At 45.2% G+C, this 22,739-nt stretch overlaps 1 protein-coding gene across 3 annotated transcripts in view; it reads right to left on the bottom strand.

The window, feature by feature from the left end:
* The window catches only part of FOXK2 (forkhead box K2), a 65,631-nt gene that overhangs the window by 24,032 nt on the left and 18,860 nt on the right, over positions 1-22,739 (bottom strand). For all 3 annotated transcript variants that reach the window (XR_010408647.1, XR_006793173.2, XM_045888210.3), the window contains exon 2: positions 129-323. Coding sequence is in view for 1 of the 3 variants with exons in the window: in XM_045888210.3 (XP_045744166.1) it covers positions 129-323 (195 nt within the window). In the remaining 2 variants the exon portion in view is untranslated. The remainder of the gene's footprint in view (positions 1-128; positions 324-22,739) is intronic.

Below are 22,739 nucleotides of genomic sequence, written 5' to 3'. Positions count from 1 at the left end.
ACGGCTTCTGCAAGTCCCAAGGCAGGAGGTGAGGAATGAAACTGGGATGTGGTCATGGACGGCTCAGCAGGCACGCCCCCGCAACCCGACCCTATGGTGACCCCCACCCACCAAGTAAGCTGCTGTACCTGATGGTTCCCGTGGGGGAGGGAAGGGGACTGATGAGGTGGGCCATGGTGTCTGGAATGTTGATGGTCAGGGGCGAGATGTGGGCCTGCACAGGCTTCACCGGGGATTCGGGGGCCTCCTGCTTCTCTCTCTTCTCACTGGACAGGGCAGTGAACGTGATCTTGATGTTTGTGCTCGGGAACCTGAACGTGCACCTGAAAAAGAAAAGCCTACTGTCAGCACCTATCTGCCAGACTGGAGGATGGTGTCCCACCCGTAGCAGGACACAGAGCCCAAGTGTCCCCAAATGCCACTAGAGCTTCATCTTCTGTGGAGAAGCCACCGAGAAGCCCACTTCAAGCTCCCCGCATGTGTTACGATTCGCTTAATGAATGAAACCACAAAAAGGCATTTCATGACTTTAAAACACTAGTAAATAAATACGTTCTTTAGACCAGCCAAATATAAGGAGAAAAAAGACTCAAACGTGACTTAATCTGCATTATTCCTTTGCAAATAAATACACAGGTCTATCTGGGTCATTAAGCAACGTAATTTTGTGGCTGTTTCTTAATTAAGAAAGAAAAATCATTCCTTTTGAAGAATCCGATCACCTTTTTTACTGAGCAAACAAGAGCCAGAGATATTAAATTTTGGAGGAAAAGGTTTACAGTTCAATACTCTGGTTTACCTTTAATATAGCTTCCTTGATATAACTGAAGTATATTTATTTTAAAAAAAAAGTAATGCAAGCCAAACATCTTTAAAGAATAAAATTTAAAAATAGCTCCACAGACTCCTGGTCTCTCCCTGGTCTCACATCCAGTTAAACAGTGCCTGATTTGTGTGTATATAAATGGCCAAACAACCAGCTGATGGTACTCAGCTGACCTCTGTATATCCATCCCAGGGCACCTGTCTTGGTGGTCAGCTCCACCTGCCACGGAAAGATCCAGCATGTGCCATGGAGAGCAGAGGTCCCTCCCACTTCTGGTGACATTTTCAAGGTAATTCTTCCCAATGCTCTAGTTGAGGGCTAGAAAGGATGCCATTTGGCAAGGTTTTGACACTTGCTGCCTGGTCTCCTCCACCTACACTCCCCCCTTCGAGTGCACTGACATCAGGTTCCCTGCCTCTTTACTTCCCTCATGAGGCACACCAGTCAGTCCTGTAGCCTCACTGGACAGAGCAGAACCTAAGTGACTGCCTCCTTCCTGGCACCCAGCACCCACACCCTTCCCTGTTCCTACCTCTTGGGGCTCCTTTTCAATCCATACTGGACTCTCCTTTACATCCCCATGTCTAATGCCCCAGACCAAGACTCACAGCGTCTCTGTGCTTCTCTGTCCACATTTACTGCCTAGGCAAGCTCAGCCAGGCCTGTGACCTTCACCTCTACACACTCCCAAATGACTCCAAAATCCACATTTCCTACACTCTGGACCTCATCTCTCACCACCTTCCTGATGCTGCCCTCTGTACCCACACTGGGCATCTCTAATAAGACCTCACACCAGCTCCTCCCCAGACCTCCCCTTGGCAGTGAATGGTATCACCCAGTTGCTCAGGCCAGAAACACAGGATTCACCCAGCCTATCTGCTATGCCATCAGCTCTCATCTCAGAACATACCCATCATCAGAACTGAAAACATCTGCTCTACCAGAAGCCCTGTTAAGACACTAAAAAGACAGGCCATCCTTTTGCCTTGTTCACCTTCTAGGAGAAAATTTTTACAAATCACATATCATCAAAGAACTCATATCCAGGGCACCTGGGTGGCTCAGCTGGTTAAGCGACTGCCTTCAGCTCAGGTCATGATCCCAGGGTCCCGGGATGGAGCCCCATATTGGGCTCCCTCCTTGGTGGAGAGCCTGCTTCTCCCTCTTCCTCTGCCTGCCTCTCCCCTTGCTTGTGCTCTCTCTGTCAAATAAATAAATAAAATCTGGGGCGCCTGGGTGGCTCAGTTGGTTAAGCGACTGCCTTTGGCTCAGGTCATGATCCTGGAGTCCCGGGATCGAGTCCCGCATCGGGCTCCCTGCTCAGCGGGGAGTCTGCTTCTCCCTCTGACCCTCTTCCCTCTCATGCTCTCTCTCATTCTCTCTCAAATAAATAAATAAAATCTTAAAAAAAAAAAAACTCATATCCAGACTATAAAGGTTACAGTAAGAAAACAAACAATCCAGTTAGAAAATGGGCAAAAAACTAAAAAAACAAACACAAAAAACACTTCACCAAAGATATATAGGTGGCAAATAAGCATGAAGAGATGTTCAACCTCACTAGCCATTAGGGCAAGGCAAATTAAAACTGCCATGAGATATCACTCAATGCCGGAATGGGTAAAACTTACAAGACTGACAACACCAAGTAATGGTGAGGATGAGGAGGAAGAGGTCTCTCCTACACTGCTGGTGGGAAGGTAAAAAAGTGCAGCCTTCTGGGACATCATCCTGGCAGTCTCTCCTACAGTCACACACGTGTCTCAGAGGACGAGGACCAAGCTGGGCCAGGACAAACACACACTTACATTCACAAAGAAACCTGCCCAGGAATGCTCACAGCAGCTTTCTTTGGAACGGGCAAAGGTGGGAAACCACTCCACGGTCCTCTGATGGGAGTAAACAAACTGTGGTTCATCGCATCACGGAACACCGCTCAGCAACAAGCCGGCATGCGCTACTGGTGCAGCAGCCACCGCGAAGGGTGCCGTGCCGAGTGAAAGAGCCCCCACAAGCTTTATCCTCCCTCAACCCTTTTAGGTAATCCTTCCTTCCTCCCTCAGTCTACACCTGTGGAATTAAAAAAGGCCCAGCTTCATATATTAAAAAGGTAATTAAAACAAGATCACATGACTACAACAAACGAGAAGACCACAGTTAAACACCCTGCACCTGCCTCTTTATTGCTGGTATGAGATCTGAATCAACTCTAGGCTTAGAGAAGGTGACTGGGAGCCCACTGGCCACTAAACTTTTAGCACAACATATATGACAACTATGGAAGGGTAAGTTTTCCTCCTTTTCCTCCCATATATAGTACCTGAGCCCCTGTCCTCAGACAAATCACGCTCCCCCCCACCCACGTCACCATGAAGGCCAGGCTGTCAGAACAAGCTCTGTCATCCAGTGCACAGGCCTCCATCTGGTAGAGCAGTTACCTCTCTGTGGCTTTCTCACCCATAAAACAGAGATGGCAGCATCTCCCTCCTAAAGCGTCCTGGTGATTAATTCAGATAATATTTAGCAAAAACTCAGATGTTTGTTAAGATGAAAAAAACAAACCACCTTCAGCCCCACTTCAAGATGTCAACACTTACTTCTACAGACAGTATCGTCCACCCTGCTGTCTGTCCCACTGCCACCCTGAGAACTTACAGGAGGCCAGCCTCACGCAGAGCAAAGCATACACACCTGCCGCCCCCCGAGTGGTGCAGAAGCAAGAGAGCACTGGGCACAACTCCAACAGGGGAACTCCAGAACAGTGAGCTCTTCCCTCCCCCATGGGGCACATACATGTCTCTCAGCCTTTATTTCTGCTTTTCACAAAATAAGACCACACCCTCCACGCTGGTCCTCAGCTTGTACTTCTCCCGGAGTGCCACCCACAGCATCCGTGCCCACACAAACAGCTGAGTGCTGCCTGAGGGACAGGATACTGCCCCATCAAGGGCCTCCTTCCTTGGATCTGAGTCCCAAGGCTTCTGACTAAAGGCAACGATCGACACTGCCCCGACGGTCTCCAAGGCGCAGGTGCTGTCAGGAACCTCAAACTCCCACGTGCACACAGGGTGTCCGGCCACCTGCTGATAGCCTTCGACCAACAGCATGTGAGACTTCCATCCTGGCCACCACTGGACACTGATGCCACCAACCCCACCCCCTTGACAGGTGAAAACGATGAAATCTTTCTGCTTTCATCTAAGAGGAAGCTTCTTCTCATACACGTATGAGCCATGAAACATACTTTCAAACCACCCAGGCATCCTGGTAACTTTATTTTTAAATCTGGGTTCTGATTACATGGGTGAGTTTTTGTGAAAATTCATCAAGTTACACCTGTTCTAGGATACATATGCTTTTCTGTACAAACAGTATCCTTCAACAGAGAGGAGTTATTATTTGAAAAAGCCATCAATGGGGCACCTGGGAGGCACAGTCAGTTGAGCATCTGACTTTAGATTTCGACTCAGGTCATGATCTTTGGGGTCGTGGGATTGAGCCCCACATAGGGCTCTGCGCCCAGCGTGGAGTCTCCTTCAGATTCTCTCTCCTCCTCCCTCCCACTCACTCTCTCTCAAATAAATAAATAAAATCTTAAAACAACAACAACAACAACAAAAAAACGGTGGGGCACCCGGGTGGCTCAGCTGGTTATGCGTCCAACTCTCAATTTCACTCAGGTCATGCTCTCAGGTTCATGGGATAGAGCCCCACATTGTGCCCTGTGCCAGCAGGGAGTCTGCTTGAGATTCTCTCTCCCTCTGCCCCCCACCCCGCTCACATGCGCTTTCTCTCCTTAAATGAGTAGATAAATCTTAAAAACAAAAAAAAATTAGCAAAATGCTGATAATGTGACAAGGGCTGTTTTCCACACTTCTGTGCTAACAATGGCCTATTTCTTTACCTGGGTTGTGATTACACTAGTACCCACATTACAGATATAAATGATTCTTCTATGTAGGCTATGTTCAAAGCAAAATACACCACAACTGTTTTCAGGTTCTCTATGGAGTTCAATTAGCTTTGAAATCCTCACTCCCCTCAGGGTAGGTGAAGGACCACCACTTGACTTTTCTAAGCTAGAATTAAAAAACAGCAGAATAATTTTGATTAGCTGCCTCACAAAACTAAAAAGAGCGGCAAAACACTACAGTAGCATGAAGGTGAAGATAAACCCAGGTGAGGGGATCCCCCTCAGACCTCTGCCTTCCCAACACCACCACCAAGTGGCCTGAATTTCAGGGCTGGAAGGCCCATCCTGTCTGTGCACCCTGATCCACTTCCCTGCAGTGGCAAGGGTGTGAGTGCCCATGTCTCACACCTACCGTCACAATACCTAACATGAGGTGTTCTTTAAAAATACTTTAATTGAGGGGCGCCCAGGTGGCTCAGTCGGTTAAGCGTCTGATTCTTGATTTTGGCTCAGGTCATAATCTCAGGGTCCTGGGATTGAGTCCTGCATCAGGCTCTGTGCTGGGCATGCAGCCTACTTAAGATGCTCTCTGTCCCTCTCCCCCGCCTCATGCACGCACACTTGCTTGCACACTCACTCTCTTAAAAACAAAATTATATATATGTAAGTGATCCTGAAAGCTTTGTAATGAAGCTCAATATAAGAATATGCATCTGTTCATAAGACCCTGACAATTATGACAAAATAATAGAGGGAAGGGAAAGATGAAGAAATGAATAGTAAGACAAGCTAGTCAGATAGCAAAATCACAAATCCCTCAGTGAAAACGACCAGAAGCGTGAATCACAGGACAGCAGCCTGGGGGTACTGAGCACCTCTGAGAACTGAGAAGATGCACATCTTGAACCACAAATCAAAACTGACAGCAACACAACAGTTGATGGTTTCAAACATATGCAAAGGACCCTGATAAAAAATTAAGTTTCTTCGGCGCCTGGGTGGCTCAGTTGGTTAAGTGACTGCCTTCGGCTCAGGTCACGATCCTGGAGTCCCTGGATCGAGTCCCGCATCGAGCTCCCTGCTCGGCAGGGAGTCTGCTTTTCCCTCTGATCCTCCCCCCTCTCATGTGCTCTTTCTCATTCTCTCTCAAATAAATAAAATCTTAAAAAAAAAAAATTGTTTTTTACTTGAACAAATGTTAATCATTTTAACATGGATTCAGACTTGCACGTACCCCTCCCTCCCCGTACTCACTCTCCTATACTTGGTGACTGAAATGGGAACTCTTACAAGTGAGATCTGCACACCAGTGGCCTCAGTCTAGAGCTCTAAATAATGAGATTTGCAGAGAGCCTCTTGACATCCTTCTCTGCTGTGGCACGGATCACTCAGACACAGTCCCTGAGCTGGAAAAATCTCACGAGTGTGCTCCATTTCTGCCTACTCAAAAACACATCTGGATGCAAATCAGTCATTATTAGGTTAACTCTGGAATCACTCAAAAAAATTTTTTTTAAAGATTTTATTTATTTATTTGACAGAGAGAGACACAGCGAGAGAGGGAACACAAGCAGGGGGAGTGGGAGAGGGAGAAGCAGGCTTCCCGCCAAGCATGGAGCCCGATGTGGGACTTGATCCCAGGACCCTGGGATCATGACCTGAGCCGAAGGCAGTCGCTTAACCGACTGAGCCACCCAGGCTCCCTGGAATCACTCAAATTTTTAAGAGTATTTCAGAAATTTTAAAAACTCTTCACAATTTGTTATTTTACCTAATTCAATGATCTACCCACACAGCACCAACTCGGTCTGGTGCCTCACAGATGAGGAGACCACTCTGGAAGGAACCAGAGTAGTGCAGTGGTGCAGGGGAGAGACCTGCAGATGCTCCCTCTCCCGCCATGGCTCAAAGTGGCAGCAGTGTCCCCATGGTGGGGTGCACACAACCTCACCTCTGGGCTTCTTGCTAAGAATAACTAACACGATCTCACCAGGAGGAAAAACATCAGACAAATCCAAATCAAGGGGCATCCTACATAAGAACTGGCCTGTAGTCTTCAAAATGTCAATGCCACAGGAGTCAAAGAAAGGCTGAAGGGTGGTGACAAATGAGAAGAGAGGTCAATGCAACTGTGACCCCGTTCCGGAAACAGGTCTGGTTTTTCTTTTCCAGTGAAGGGCATCAGCAAATGACCGCTGAAGTCTAAGCAAGGTCAGTGGGCTAGATCCACAGTACTTACTGTACCAGCGCTAACTGGCATTCGTGCCTGTGCTGTCATGGAAGAGAATGTTTTTAGGAAACATGTGGAAATACTTTAGAGGTAAAAATCCATCATGCATGCAACTTACTCTCAAAAAATTTCAGAAAAAAAATGAGAGAGATAAAGCAGGTGTGGGGAATCTGGGAACATGGGAATTTTCTGTTCTATTTTTACAGCTTTTCTAGAAGCCTGAAGTGATTTCAAAGAAAAAGAAAATTATTTTGGAAACTTTAAAAACATCCAGTGCAAAGCTCAGTGACCTAGGCCAGGTGTGCCAGGCTAGGAACTGTGCACGATGTCCAGAACGTCTGTGACATCTGTGACAAGGTGAGCGCACGCGCACGCGCGCACACACACACACACACACACACTGTTCAGAAACCATCTGACTCTCCCAGCTGCTCACCTGCTTGTGTTTCACAGAAGTACCAGTCCACACCTGAGTGGCCTTTGCCACTGACAACCTGAAGGCCTGCTCTGGGACATAACCCTCGTCGTCATCTCTCTTCTGCGGGCGTCTATGATATTGTAGAATCCCATCAATTTTCAAGCACAACTTTGTAGGACACCTGACAGTTAATGCAATGTCACCTTGAGGCGCCTGGGTGGCCCAGTCTCTGTGTCTGCCTTCGGCTCAGGTCATGATCCCGGGGTCCTGGGATCGAGTCCCGCATCGGGCTCCCTGCTCAGCGGGGAGCCTGCTTCTCCCTCTCCCTCCGCCTGCTTGTTCTCTCTCTCTCTCAAATAAATAAATAAAATCTTAAAAAAAAATTCACCTCACTGTAATTTTCACTGACTCCTGATCCTCGTCCTGGGCCTCATAAGCACTACGACCCAGTTTGGGGGTACACAGGACAACACCACAGCCACATTCACACAGTGACCCTGACACCTGCATACTCTCATTCACCCAGCACAGGTGACATCTGTTACATATACACACCACCCCATCACCGGGCTTCACATTTGACCTAAGAAGCTGTGTGGTCTGTGGTGACACCATATTCCATACTCTGGATTTCTCCTCCCCTTGGAAGAACATGTGTCCCATCTTAAATGCAGCAATAGTCTCACAGAGCAGCATCTCCCAAGTCATGTTCCTTCAGCACAGCACTGAGTGTCCTGACACCCAACATCTACCAGCCAGCAAAGCTGAGTCCTGCTGTGGTGACAAATGGCCCCCAGATCTCTGTGGCTCACAGCAAAGGTTTGGATCTAGCATCTATCATTTGCACACTACCTAGCAGCTGGTCTGCTCCACATTTCCCTCACTCTGGGACCCAGGCTACTGTGGTGGCCCCATTTAAGACACTGCTGGTCCCAAGGCAGAGAGAATAAACAGAAGGTAGGAGCCGAGTCCCACAGCCACACTTGTGCGGAAGGAGCCCACAGGAAGGACCTCCCCCACGACAGCAATACCAAAGGGGCGTCTGGAAAATCGTTTCAAATCCTTTCGCCTACGCAACTAGCCAGAGACACTAAGCTGAGTTGCTGACCTGTTTTCCAGGGGAAGAAATGAAGAGACCAGTTACTCTAAGTCATTCAGCTTTAACAAGTGACAAAGATAATCTAATGTGAAGGGGGAGAAAATCTCATAATTTAATCTCACAACCGGCAAAGGAAAAGGCTGTGTTAATAAAAATGTGTTATACGGGGTGGACAGTGCTCTGGGGCCATCAAAGACTTGGTGTGAGCAGCAATGATCACTAAGAAGGTGGAGGGCAGCAGAATCCTCCACGTTTGAGGAAACGTGTAGACTGTTACACTGAAGAGTAGACTGGGAGGTAAGAGTGGGAACGAGGGAGCCAGTGAGGAGGCTCCCTAGGAGCCCAGGCTGTGTGGCACTTGCCCCTTGGGGGCAGGGAGGACAGAGAGGGGGCTGGGTTCAGAGACAGAAGCAAGCAGCCTATGGCTACACTGCTAAGTGTGGCTGAGGGAAGAAGACCCCAGGATGGCTCAGGGGACATCAGTACCAATTACTAAGATGCCGGTGGGTGGGGTGGATGAGGAACAGGTTAAGCGGACACATGACGTGAGAGGTGTCCCTCAGCCCCCACCCCAGGGAGACGTCCCCAGCCCTTAGCGAAGCCCAGCTGGAGACCCGCCTCAGTGTCCTCAGCACAGAGAGGGTACGTGCGCCACGTCACAGAAGACAAGGAGCCTGAGAAACCCGGCCAGCTGGTATCAAGAGAGAGAACCACCTTAGGGACTCAAACAAGCACTCCTTCCAAGAAGGATCATTACCACGGGAGTTTAAAATGGGTTCCAGTCCCAACTGAGCCCTGACAGCAAGCCACGCTTCTTTTTTTCCTGCAAAAATGGAAGAAAGTTCCTCATCCTGAGCCCTGAGGAAGACTGAAGCCAAAGAGACACTTTTGCGCACCATTCTCTTTCACTCGTCTCCTCAATTGTGTGAAAGAAACACTGAAACTTATAATGCCGCCTTTCCTGAACTGTTGCCCCTAATTGATTAAACTCACCAGTGACTCATCAGTCACCCCCTACCCCACGCTGCCTCTGCCACGAGCTAAGGAACAACACACCCACCCCACAATCAGTCCTGCTGACAGGCCCCCCCGTCAGGAGCCCAAGGCTGCCACCACCATCAGTCGGAGATGGCCCCAGAGTCCGGTGAGCACTCCTCTGCCCCAGAAGGGGGTTGCAAAGGGACAGCAATGCCAGCCCAGGGAAGGGCCGTGTTGCCTCTCAGAGGAAGCAGTGGCTATTTAAAGGGCACAAGTTCTAAGTAGAGTGCTTGACCAAGTTTGAGACAATTCGGGACAATGAAAAATACACCGGGAAAAAAATCAGAAACCCCAAGCAGTCTTACTTTTGTCACACCTCAGCAATGAAATTCAAGCAACTCACCTATCACCTCAGCTTGAACTTCTTACCTTGCAAACTGCCAAAACACTAGTTTTCTATGAAAACCTGTGAAATGTGATGTGATGGTGTGCATTAAAGCAGGCCAGGCTGTTTTAGTCTTTATGAGGTTCAGCATGAATCTTCTAATCAGAGACTCAAAGCCTGTTGCTTCAGTGAGACACCTGCAACTGGGGCTCAGGAACCACCTGCTGAGCCCGATCTTCGAGTGAAGCACTTTACTGCCACGCTTGGCTTCAAAATGACTTAGAAACTACACAGCTTATGAAATAAAGCTCTCACATACGGAGAGGGCCGGCTGTGGGGGCACGTGCCAGTTCAGTCACACAGGTGCTGAGCTCAGAAGGGCCCACAAATGAGGTTTAATGCTCTACTGCCACCATCTTGAAATCCTCAATAATTTCATTTTTGAATTTACGTTTTGTAAGTGAAGCCCAGTGATACGATGGAGCACAGGCCTGAGGCCTGGAGCCCCAGCTCACCTACATCTTGCCCTCCTGCACCAACAACCTCCTCCCATGACCATCCTCTGTCCCAGACGGGGCTTGGAAGGGACACCTTGGGTATCTGGGAGGGTCTGCACTTGCCCTCAGAGTGTCCCTCGGCCTAAGATCTGGCACGTGCCTCCACAGCCGGCCCTCTCCACATGTGAGAGCTTTATTTCATAAGCTATGTAGTTTCTAAGTGCTTCACTCCAGACTAATGAGGACTTCCATTAGTTGTGAGAAATAACCCCATCAGCTCTCTTTCGTGTGAAAGGCCACATCCATGGCTCTTGGTGCAGACGGCTGGGTGGACTCTGTCTCATGGACAGCAGCAGCAGACAAGTGCACGGAGCATACAGTAGGTGCTCAATGAGAAGAAACACTTCTCTGAGGTGGGACTGCTCTTGAGATTACTCTATCCCAAACTTGCCCAAACACTCATGTTGAGACCAGAGCAGGTTCTCCAGCACACACACATCTTGCCCAGATTTCACTCGTAAGAGAAGCCCTAGTGCAGTGCCTGGGCTTCTTCCCTGTACTCAGCTTATAGCACTTCCTTCAGCCAATGCAGAAAACCAGGAGCCTCCAAAGAGCTTTGATTGTACACCTTTAAGTGAAAAGTGAAGCAGGAGTCAACAAATGAATATGTACAATATATGAATAATAAGCCATCAAGAAATGAAAAGGCGGGGGGTGGTGGGGTGGCTCAGTCGGTGAAGCGTCCGACTTTTTTTTTTTTTAAGATTTTATTTATTTATTTGAGTGAGAGAGAGAGAGCACAAGCAGGGGAAATGGCAGGCAGAGGGAGAGGGAGAAGCAGGCTTCCTGATGAGCAAGGAGCCTGATGTGGGGCTCAATCCCAGGGTCCTGGGATCACGACCTGAGCCGAAGGCAGATGCTTAACTGACTGAGCCACCCAGGTGCCCCTGATTCTGATTTTGTAAGAAAAATCAGCAGTTTGAGATGTTGATGATATTGTAATCTGTTTATAACGATGACCTAGGTTCAACACTCATACATTTCAAATTCTTATATAAAGAGCAAGTATTTCTGAGACTAAGGGTGGAAACCTGAAAGAGGTTGAGGTGTTCGTGGGTAGTGGGAGACATTAGCTTTCTAAATGGTAACCTGTGAGCTGTGGGAACAAGGGGAGTTGGCCGACCCTCCTCCTAAGCCCTTAACCTCTGCTCTTCCGGAACACACGAGACTTTCTGCCATCTTTAAGAGGAAAGCATCCGACTCTTGATTTTGGCTCAGGTCATGATCTCAGAGTCCTGAGATCGAGCCCCGCATCGGGCTCTGTGCTCAGCAGGGAGTCTGCTTGAGATTCCCCCCCTTTGCCCCTCCCCTCCCACTCTTAAAAAAAAAATGAAAGAGCAAGGAACAAAATAAGAGGAACATTTGTAATACATATATCTCACAAATGACTTGTGTTCAGGATCTATAAAATTCAACAATAAGAACACAAAAAACCCCATTAAAAATGGTTAAACAGACTTCTAATAAAGAAGATACAGGAGCGCCTGGCTGGCCCAGTCAGCAGAGCATGCCACTCTTGATCTTGAGTTCAAGCCCCATAGTGGTCCTAGAGTTTACTTAAAAAAAAAAAAAAAGAAGGAGAAGAAGAAGACAATGATGATACAGAATGGCTAACAAGTATGTGAAAAGATGCTCACATCATTAGTCATCAGTGAAATGCAAATCAAGCCACAATGAGTTACTACTACACATCCACTGAATGGCTGATATAAAGACTGACAAAACCAAGCACTGACAGGATACAGAGCAACTAGAACTTTCTCACACTGCTGGTGGAGTACAAAATGGTGGGACAGCTTTTGAAAAGTTTGTCAGCTTATTTGGCCAAGAGAAATGAGAGCATCTGTCCATACAAAGACTTGTTCATGAATGTTCACAGAAGCATGATCCAAAATATTCCAAACTGGAGACTTCCCAGGTAACCAGCAACTGGTGAATGGATCACCCAATGGCGGTATGTCCATACAAGAAAATACTTCTCAAATACCACTCAACAATGACAAAGGAAAAACTGCCCAAACAAGCAACATGGATGAATCTCAGAAAGGTTAATCAAAAAAAGATAAACTGAAGAGTATACACTGCATGATTCAATTAATAAGAAATCCTAGAAAAGATATGACTAGTCTACAGTGATGGAGGCATATGAGTGACTGCCTGGGGCTTGTCACTGGCAGTGGGATGAGGAGGCAAGACTGCAAGGAGGCAGGAGAAAGATCTTGGGGAAGAAACATTCTATTATTTTGACTGGAGTTTTGGTTACACAGGTACATACATTTGTCAAAACTCTTTTAAAGGGACCCTTAAAACAGCTTTGTCTTATCCTATGTAAAATATACCTCAAAAAATTGTCATCTAAAAAAAATAATCTGGCAACAATATACTCATATGTGTGTAAGTAAGTTATACTACCATATTATACACTATAAAACAAAAAAAAAATAGCAAACAGGATGAAAAAAATAACAAGTATATTTTCTTCCTAAACTCTAAAAGATCATCTCGATCTCTTTCTGGGGTGCACACACCGACTCTGGAGACTAATATCCTAGAGACGATGTCACTTTTGTTTTACCTGTGAAGTTCCAAGCACAAGGAATACAGTGTCTGGGATTGTGGGAGGTTTTTCCCTAATTTTACTGAAATATAATTGCAATATAAAATGGTATTAAGTTTAAAGTGTACAATGTAGGGGTGCCTGGGTGGCTCAGTTGGTTAAGCGGCTGCCTTCAGCTCAGTTCATGATCCCAGGGTCCTGGGATCGAGCCCCATGTCCAGCTGCCTGCTCAGCAGGGAACCTGCTTCTCCCTCTCCCTCTGCCTGCCTCTCTGCCTACTTGTGCTCTCTATCTCTGTGTCAAATAAATAAAATCTTTCAAAAAAAATAAAGTGTACAATGTAATGATTTGATATGGTATATATTTAATATGTATGTATTACAAAATGATTACCACAAATAAGGTTAGTTAACATCTATAACTTCACAGTTACGATTTTGTTTGCATGTGGTGAGAACTTTTAAGATCAACTCACCTAGCAACTTTCAAATATACAACTGAATATTGTTAACTATAGATACTATGCTGTACATTATGTCTTCAGGACTTATTTATCTTATAACTGGAAGTCCGTACCCTTTGACCACCTTCAACCATCTTCCCCACCCTAGGATTGTATTTTCTAGATCATTAATAAGGCTGCCAATTACATAGTCACAAGAGAGACCACTGTATTGAGTTCCTTATCAAACGGTGAGTTTTTACATATGTTTGACATTGGGGTAAGGCATTTCATCCTTTGGGCACTTTATTAAAAGATTAATTCCCACTTTATAGGAACAGAAAAACATAACCCAGAAGGGAATGGCAAGGTCTGCTCTCTGAACAGGCAGCTCTGACATGGGGCCACCCTCCACCACACCGAGGTGTTCTGATGGTGAGCCCATGCACACACACTTCTCACTTGTCAGGTGAGCTGCACACAAGAGATGTACATCTGCGGAACCTGCAGGAAAGCATTCTGAAAATACTACGTTGAATGGCCAATAAGCACATGAAATGATCCTCAATATCATTCGTCATCAGGAGAAATGCAAATTACAACCACAAAACACCACCACTACACACCCAGTAGAAAACCTAAAATGAAAAAGAATGCCAACGCTGATGAAGCTGTGAAGCCACCTGAATGCTCACTTACACGGTGTCAACGGGGTGTAAACTGTACAAAGCATTTTCCAAAGTGGTTGCACCTACGAAAGCTGAACATATGCACATCCTGTGAGCCAGCACAGCCACAGAGCCAAGAAGCACACCCAACAGAAATGTGTGTGCTCATCAAAACACAGCTACAGGAATCACGAATTTTCAATTACAGAAGTCTTCCAACTTAAAAAATATCTAGAAAATACTCACGGCAGCACTGTCCATTATAATAGACCAAAATAAAACGACCTCACTGTCCAACTATAGCAGAACATCAAATTGTGGTATATTCACATTACTGAATACTTTACAGCAATGAGAATGAGTGACTGACAGCTAAGTACAAATATATGGGCTAATCTCACAACCATTTTATTCAGTGAAAAGCCAACGGTACTCTCTGAAGTCCATGTATTCCATGTATACAAAGTTCAAAAGCAAACAAAACAATCTCTAGTTCAGAATTCAGGACAATGGTTCTGTGGTTGGGAGGGGCCCTGTGGGATGCTGATGATGCATGCAATGTTTCTTAACTGGGGGCAGATTACATGGCGGGTTGTCATTAAGCTTTACACTTAGGACCTGTGCAATTTTGTGTGTGTGCATTGCACTAAAACAACAACAATTATGTTATGGAAGGGGGCAATCAAGAAATTACTCTCAAGGTCCAGGTGAGAAATTACTAAGGCAAGAGCTTTGTAGAAGAAGGAAGGGTAAGAGACAGGTGTGAGAAATGTCCAAGTGAAATGACTGAGACAGAGACATAATTCCACCAATGCAGAGAAGCAGAAAAGACCAAGGACAGGGTGAGTCCACCACCCTGGAGGGACCACACCGACTCAGAGGAGGAAAGGAGGGCACCTGAAATAGACAGAAATAGGACTGCAGACTTAGAGCTGGAGGCTTTAAAGCTACTGAATGAGGACAGCCACCTGTCAGCATCTTGCTCCTCATAACCCTACTACAATGACTTGCCGTCAAGCAGCCCTACACCCTATACAAGTCCACAATCCCTTGTTCACAAATTCCAAGAGACAAACAGGTCCAAAAACCCTGACCTGAAATCATCTGGTAGCCAATTCTGACCCAAACTGAGAAGGAGCTAATTGTAGCCTTTAATTATCCTGCTTAGAATATTCATGTATTTCATGACAGAAATTCTAATGTGTTGAATTACAGGGTGCTGGGAGTATGAAATAATATACAGTACACACATTGTATTACTTTTCTAAGATTCAAACTACTCTGATTCCAAAACACCTCTGGCTCCATGGGTTGAGGGTGGGAGCTGTATATATATACTGCCTGTTGGCTAGGCATTGTGCCATTTTCCTAAAAACTTCTCCAGAAATATTCCAATTTGTTTAAGGGGAAATCAGATGGCTTGGTTCAAAAAGAATAACTCCATTAAGCTATTGTCCAGAGCAGAATATCAATTGGTGTTTTTGTTGTCATTAATAGGCAATGAATTCACATACATAAAATTTAAAAGCTACCAAAGAGTGGAAACTAAAAACAGCAAGATTCCCTCCTTCCTATGGCATTCCCGCTGCTCTGGTTTCTAATGACAGCTCTCAAAAGTAGACCCCAGAACTATTAAACTATTCAAATAAACAAGTAAACAGCAAGCCCTGGGCTGCAAGCAGACAAATGGTGCCTGCCTCTCTGCTCAACCATTTCTCTACCTCCCCAACATGGAACCCCCAGAGGAGGCGCCCACGAAGCCCTCTTTAAGAAGGGGTTGTCTAGGGGCGCCTGGGTGGCTCAGTCGTTGGGCGTCTGCCTTCGGCTCAGGTCGTGATCCCAGGGTCCTGGGATCGAGCCCCGCATAGGGCTCCCTGCTCAGCAGGAAGCTTGCTTCTCCCTCTCCCACTCCCCCTGCTTGTGTTCCCTCTCTCGCTGTGTCTCTCTCTGTCAAATAAATAAATAAAATCTTAAAAAAATAAAAAAATATATATATAAAAAAAGAAGGGGTTGTCTATATGCAACAAGCTCTTTTTCACCTACTGCCTCACTGGCAACTAGAATCCCACTTTTGGGTCACGTTTGGGCCCTCAATAATTTGATCAGCCTCTCTTTTTTATTTTTATTTATTTTTTTAAAGATTTTATTTATTTATTTGAGAGAGAGAATGAGATAGAGAGAGCACATGAGAGGAGGGAGGGTCAGAGGGAGAAGCAGACTCCCCGCCGAGCAGGGAGCCCGATGCGGGACTTGATCCCGGGACTCCAGGATCATGACCTGAGCCGAAGGCAGTCGCTTAACCAACTGAGCCACCCAGGCACCCTGATCAGCCTCTCTTTTTTAAAAAAGACATTTCGGGACACCTGGGTGGCTCAGTTGGTTAAGTGTCTGCCTTTGGCTCAGGTCATGATCCCAGGGTCTTGGGATCCAGCCCTGCATCGGGCTCCCTGCTCAGCAGGGGGCCTGCTTCTCCCTGCTTGTGTGCTCTGACAAATAAATAAAATCTTAAAAAAAAAAAAAAAAAAAGACATTTCATCAGGAAATCCTGACACATGCTACAACACAGATGCATCTTCAGGACATTATGCTATGTAAAATAAGCCAGATACGAAAGGACGAATACTGTATGATTTCATATGAAGTCCCTACAGCAGTCAAATTCATACAGACAAAAGTAGTTTGATGGGGCTGGGAGAGGGGGGCGGAAGAAGGGGAATGGGCATTATTGTTTAACAGGGACAGAGTTTCAGTTTTACAAGATAGGAGTTTGGAGACGGATAGTGATGACAGTTACACAACAATGAGAAAGCGCTTAATGCCACTGAGCTGCACATCTGTAAAGTGGTTACGATGCTTTTTTTTAAATTAGGCTCCACGCCTAGTGCCGAAACCAACATGGGGCTTGAACTCACGACGCCAAGATCGAGACCTGAGCTGAGATCAAGAGTTGGACACTTAAATAAGCCACCCAGGCACCACAAGACAGTAAATTTTATGTAATGTGTATTTTACTGCAAATTTTTAAAAAATTTGTAAAGAGCACTTACAATTGTGTCTGGAACATAGTAAGCAACTCATAGGTATTGTTTCTTTCCTTTTTTTTTTTTTTAAGACATTTTATCAAGAGAATGGGAAGGGAAGCCAAACTAGAGGAAATACTTGCAAAAGACACAGCTCATAAAGGGCTGTTACCTAAAACATACAAAGAACCCTTAAAACTCAACAAGAAAACAACTCAATTTAAAAATGAGCAAAAGATCTGAACAGACACCTCGCCAATGAAAATACACAGATGGCAAACAAACATATGAAAAGATGCTTCACATGATATGTCATCAAGGAAAGGCAAATCAAAACTGAAATATATACAACAAAATGGGCGAATCTCAAAAATATGCTGAGTGAAAGAAGTCAGACACAAAATACTATATATTCTGATTCCACTTATGTGAAATTCTAAAACAAGCAAAATTAATCTATAGTAACAGAAGCAGATCAGTGACTGCCTGGGGCTAAAGGTTGTAAGGAGACAAAAAAAACTTTTTTAGGTAATGGAAATGTTCTATATTTTGATCACAGTGGTGGTTATACAGGTATATCATATGTCAAAACTCATTGAATTGTACATTATTGGTGTATTTTATTGTATACAAGTTATGCCCCAATGAATTTGATTTAAAGAAAAAAAAAGAAACAATGAAAAACCACCACACACCTATTAGAGTGACTAAAAGCTCGAACACTGACAACACCAAATGCTGGCAAAGATGCGGAGCCACAGAAACTATCACTGCTGGTGGGAATGCAAAAACAGTCCAGCCACTTTGGAAGACAGTCTGTCAGTTTCTTACAAAACTAAATATACTCTTACCATATGATCCAGCAACGGTGCTCTTTGGTACTTACCCAAAGGAGCTGAAAATGTGTCTATACAAAAACCTGCACATGGATGTTTATAGCAGCTTTATTCATAACTGCCGAAACTTGGAAGTAACCAAGATGTCCTTCAGTAGGTGAATGGATAAATAAATTGTGGGACATTCAGACAATCAAGTATTATCCAGCACTAAAAAAAAAAAAGTGAGCTTTCAAACCATGAAAAGACCTGGAGGAAACGTAAATGCATATTACCAAGAGAAAGAAGCCAATCTGAAAAAGGCTATACAGTGTATGATTCCAACTCGATGACATTCTGGAAATGGCAGGACTGTGGAGGCAGTAAGAAGATCAGCTGGTACCAAGGACAGAAGTGGAAATGGGAAAAGATGAACAGAGCACAGAGGAATTTTAGGACAGTGAAACTGCTCTGTATGAGACCACGATGGTGGACAAGTGTCATTACACATTTGTGCAAACCTGTAGAACACACAGCAGTGAGAGCGAGCCATAATGGACCCTATGGACTCTGGGTGATGATGACCTGCAACAAATACACTGCTTTGATGAGGATGCTGATAGCGGGGGAGGCTGTGTGTGTGGAGAGGGGGTGCATGGGAAATCTCTGCTCTCTCCTGCTCAATTTTGCTATGAACTTAAAACTGCTCTAAAGTCTATTACCAGAACAACAAAAAAGACATTTCAAAATATTATTCTAATAGCATATCCAGCTTCATTTAGCTGGCATTTCCAAATAGTTGAAGGAGGAAATAGGTTTAGAAACCCCCACATGGGAAGTGACCTCTGACTTATGATGGGGGTGTGTGTCCACACTGGCAACATTATGTCTTTAAATCCACTCAAGTTGTTTAACTGACTTCATTCACATCTCCTTCCTAAGGTAAATAACCTTAAGAGTAGCCAGAGACAGTTTTAAAAGGAGTAAACAGAAAAAAACACGAACAACACAGCAAGCACAACCCGCACAATGGGAGACCAACTCCTGGCCATGCAGCTCTGGCCACACTCTGCCCCCTTACCTCCCCCGCCTGCAGGCTCCTTTTCTCTTTTTCTCCCTTCTAATCTCTGGCAAGCCAACATGAGCTTCAAAGATACAATGCAGTTTAGACAGTACGCTAAGCACAGTAAGGCCCTTTTCAGACATTTATCAGAAGTTTTCCTTCGAGTGCCACATCCGGTTGTCACACAAATTGTCAAGTTGTAACGTACAGATTTAATTTTTTAAAAAAGATTTTATTTATTTATTTGAGAGAGAGAGAGAGCACGAGTTGGGACAGAGGGAGAAGCAGACCCCCTGCTGAGCAGGGAGCCCGATGCGGGACTCGATCCCGGGACTCCAGGATCATGACCTGAACCGAAGGAAGATGCTTAACCAACTGAGCCAGCCAGGCGCCCCTAGATTTAATTTAATAAACAAAAATTTTTAACTGTAGATATTTAGAATCCGCAACTATTTTTTAAAATCCCAACTCTATGAAGTTGCTTATTTCAGGAGCACTTTCTTTGACAATCTCTTCGGATCACGCCATGCCCTCTCCCTACCAGCTGGCTGGCCGCACACCCTCGCTGAGAGCGAAGCCAGGGGTGCTGCAGAGCTGCAGGGCACGCCAGTGTGCACCCGCCACCCCGGACGATCCCAGGGGGCCACTGTGCTCCAGCCAACACAGTATTAACAATCAGAGTGCTTTCCACTCGGCAAACCCAGGTGCCAGGTGCCAGCAAAGCCACTCACTGCTTCCCTACTGCTATGTGCCTTCTGCCGTCACTCGTTAGTGAGCACAAACAACCAGAGAATATAAGACAGAGTGAAGTGCCAACTTGATAATTATTTGTGAAAATGTAGATTCCCTCCCTGCCATGGTGCCATGAAGAAACAGACAAAGGAAAGATCATGCCAATTGAGAGGAGGCAGCCCTCACAGCACTGCTGGGCACACAGGAGGGAGGAGCGGATGCAGTCAGCTAAGGTCCTTGGGGAGGGTCTGGGCCTGGAGAACACCCCCCGGGGAGAGGCACGGGACTCAGAGGAATAACCATACTCCTCTGGTATGGACAAGCTGGTGAGGCCGAGAAGGCTTCAACTCAGTTAGCTACAGAGGAACACATACCTGCAACAGAACAACATGAACAGGAGGAAGGAATGGAGAGAAGACACAGAGGTTAAAACAATCACACTGAAATCTCTTACTTCCAATTCTCAAAACCATTTCAAATGGTCTAGCCCATTCCAAAAGGCAACAGCTTTCAGTTCGTGTTTTATCATTCACTAGGTAACATTATTTCGTTGGTCATGGTCCAAGATGCAACCTTCCCTGCTGTGTGCCACCTTTAGTGTTCCTGAACAGATTCTAGAGAGTCTTCACTCATGCTTCCATATGGTAAACACCTGTCACCTGGGCTACCCACCATCCAAACATCTTTTCTATTTGAGGGAATACCCCAGGATAAGTAGTGTCAGGGCCCACCTCCCACATCTGAAGCAAAGGGGTGCAAATGCTCTGTCCTGCAGACCGCTGGCCTTAGAGCCCGGGCACGTGACCCACGCCCTATCAAATCAGTAATATCATGGTGGGTTATTCATACAAAAGACTGTTCAGGACTAACACCTTGTGCCTTTGGCCTAGTCAGGATGCTGTGAACCTTCTGGACCCACAACTCTTAGGGAAACATTATCTCATGGCAACCACGTCTCCACACGACGGCAGCTGGCCTGGCTAGGACAGGCAGGGAGAGCCGAGCAGCTGCAGGGTAAGTGGAATCACACGGTGGAACGGCAGCTCCCTGACTGGCCAGCCAGACTAACACCACATTGAGGGCTGCATGCCCCTGGCGACTTGAGGCCCTGAGAAGGGCCTGCACGGGCCACACTGTCGTCAAGAGATCAGAGAAACCTCACACAAACCCAAATGGAAGCAGAGTCTCCAAAACAACTCCTGTACCCCTTAAAACTATCAATGTCATCAGAGACAAATAAAAGCTGATTAAGAGGTCTAAGGAGCCCGAGGATTAAGGAGTGTGACGGCAGACCGTGTCTTGTCATGGAGGGCCTCAGGACCAGGAGGGGCAGTACTGGGGCAAATGAAAACGGTGGACATGGAGTGTGGATTAAATACAAATGTCATACCAGTATCATTTTTCCTGAATTTTGTAACTGGACTGTAGTTACATAAGAGAATATTCTTTGTTTAGAAAATACACTCAGTATTATTAAGGATAGTAAAAGTGCCTAATGTAGACTACCTACTCTCAAACAGTTCAGAAAAACGTAGTATTAAAAACTGGTCTGTATGGATGAAGGGTATACAGGAAATCTCTATATTATTCTTGAAATTTTGTGTAAGTTTGAAATTATTTTAAAATAAATTTTAATAAAATACTGAAAAAATACTTGTAAAATGTTGTTTTAGAAAGTACATATATAGTTTTTTCTTCTGCCCCTTGTACATCTTCTACAATGAACATTAGTTTCTCTTACATTTGAAACTGATAAACTTTACTCATACTCTACAGTTACACAGTATAAAACATTTCAGAAGTTTGGCCCAGAAGGGGATTCTGTCAAGCACTTTCTTCTATAGTCTCACCTTTCCACTCATTTTTTCAAATTCTTCTCTGAGAGGGGGAAGGGAAGAGGAAGGACTGTATCTGGTATTATTAATAACTTTTAAAATGTCTCACTCTGAAGTAGTTAGCTTTTAGCAGTCCATGACTATGTTAAAAAGAAGGTACAACTAAAAGAAAGAATGCTGCTAGGAATGAGATTTCAAAAAGTAGTGTTTATAGGTGTACTCAATGAGATCTGTGCTGCTCCTTCTCTAAGCCTCTGCTAACTATGACAAATGACACACACAATGAAGCAAATGTCACTAGGTGCACAATTAATAACTTAATTTGACTGAAATTTTAATGTCTTTTCTTCGCTTCTACATATAAGCAAAAAAAAATGTTTAACACATTATTCTTTGCAGTTCATCTCAACATAACTTAAGTTTTAAAATTTAGCACGTGGAGCACCTGCGTAGCCCAGTCGGTTAAGGGTCCAACTCTTGATTTTGGCTCAGGTCATGATCTCAGGGTCGTGAAATCAAGCCCCGGGTGGGCACCACACTGGGTGTGGAGCCTGCTTAAGGTTCTCTCTCCCTCTGCTCCTCCCCCTAGTGCATGCACGCATTCCCTCTCTCTCTTCAGCGCACTCCCCCCCTCCTTTAAAAGAAAAATAAATAGAAAAACAAATACAAATAAATAAAATTCAGCATTTAGGGGCACCTGGCTGGCTCTGTCAGTAGAGCATGCAACTTTTGATCTCAAGGTTGTGAGTTCAAGCCCCACGCTGGGCATAGGGATTACTTAAAAATAAAAAATAAAATTTTTTTATAAAAATTAAAAATAAAATCTTTTTTAAATAAATAAAATTCAGCATTCAAGCTGTAGCTGCAAATTTAAAATACCAGTAACTTCAAATAAGCCAAATTTAAATACAGATATTTGATTCAAAAGTCAGCTTCATAGCTGTAAAAGCCTCAGTCCTCCTCCATTTCTTCCTCCTATCCCCATGTCAAGTTTTCCACTTCAAAAAGAAACCTCACTGCCTGCTAGTTTAAAAAAACTCCCAAGTGTTTTCTCTCTCCGCCAGAAAATAAACCAAGAAATAGAGAACATGAAGACTCTCCAGGACTCATCTTGACTGCTGGGCTGGGAGCCCATCCTCACTGTGTCCATGGCAGAGCCTGGCTCAGGAGGGCCTGGCTGGAAGAAATACCCTAAATT

Source organism: Mirounga angustirostris, unplaced genomic scaffold (assembly GCF_029215605.1).
Source record: "Mirounga angustirostris isolate CCGP_5_RB_7025 unplaced genomic scaffold, mMirAng1.0.hap1 SCAF_17, whole genome shotgun sequence".
NCBI lineage: Eukaryota > Metazoa > Chordata > Mammalia > Carnivora > Phocidae > Mirounga > Mirounga angustirostris.
This window is presented reverse-complemented; position numbering and strand designations above follow the sequence as displayed.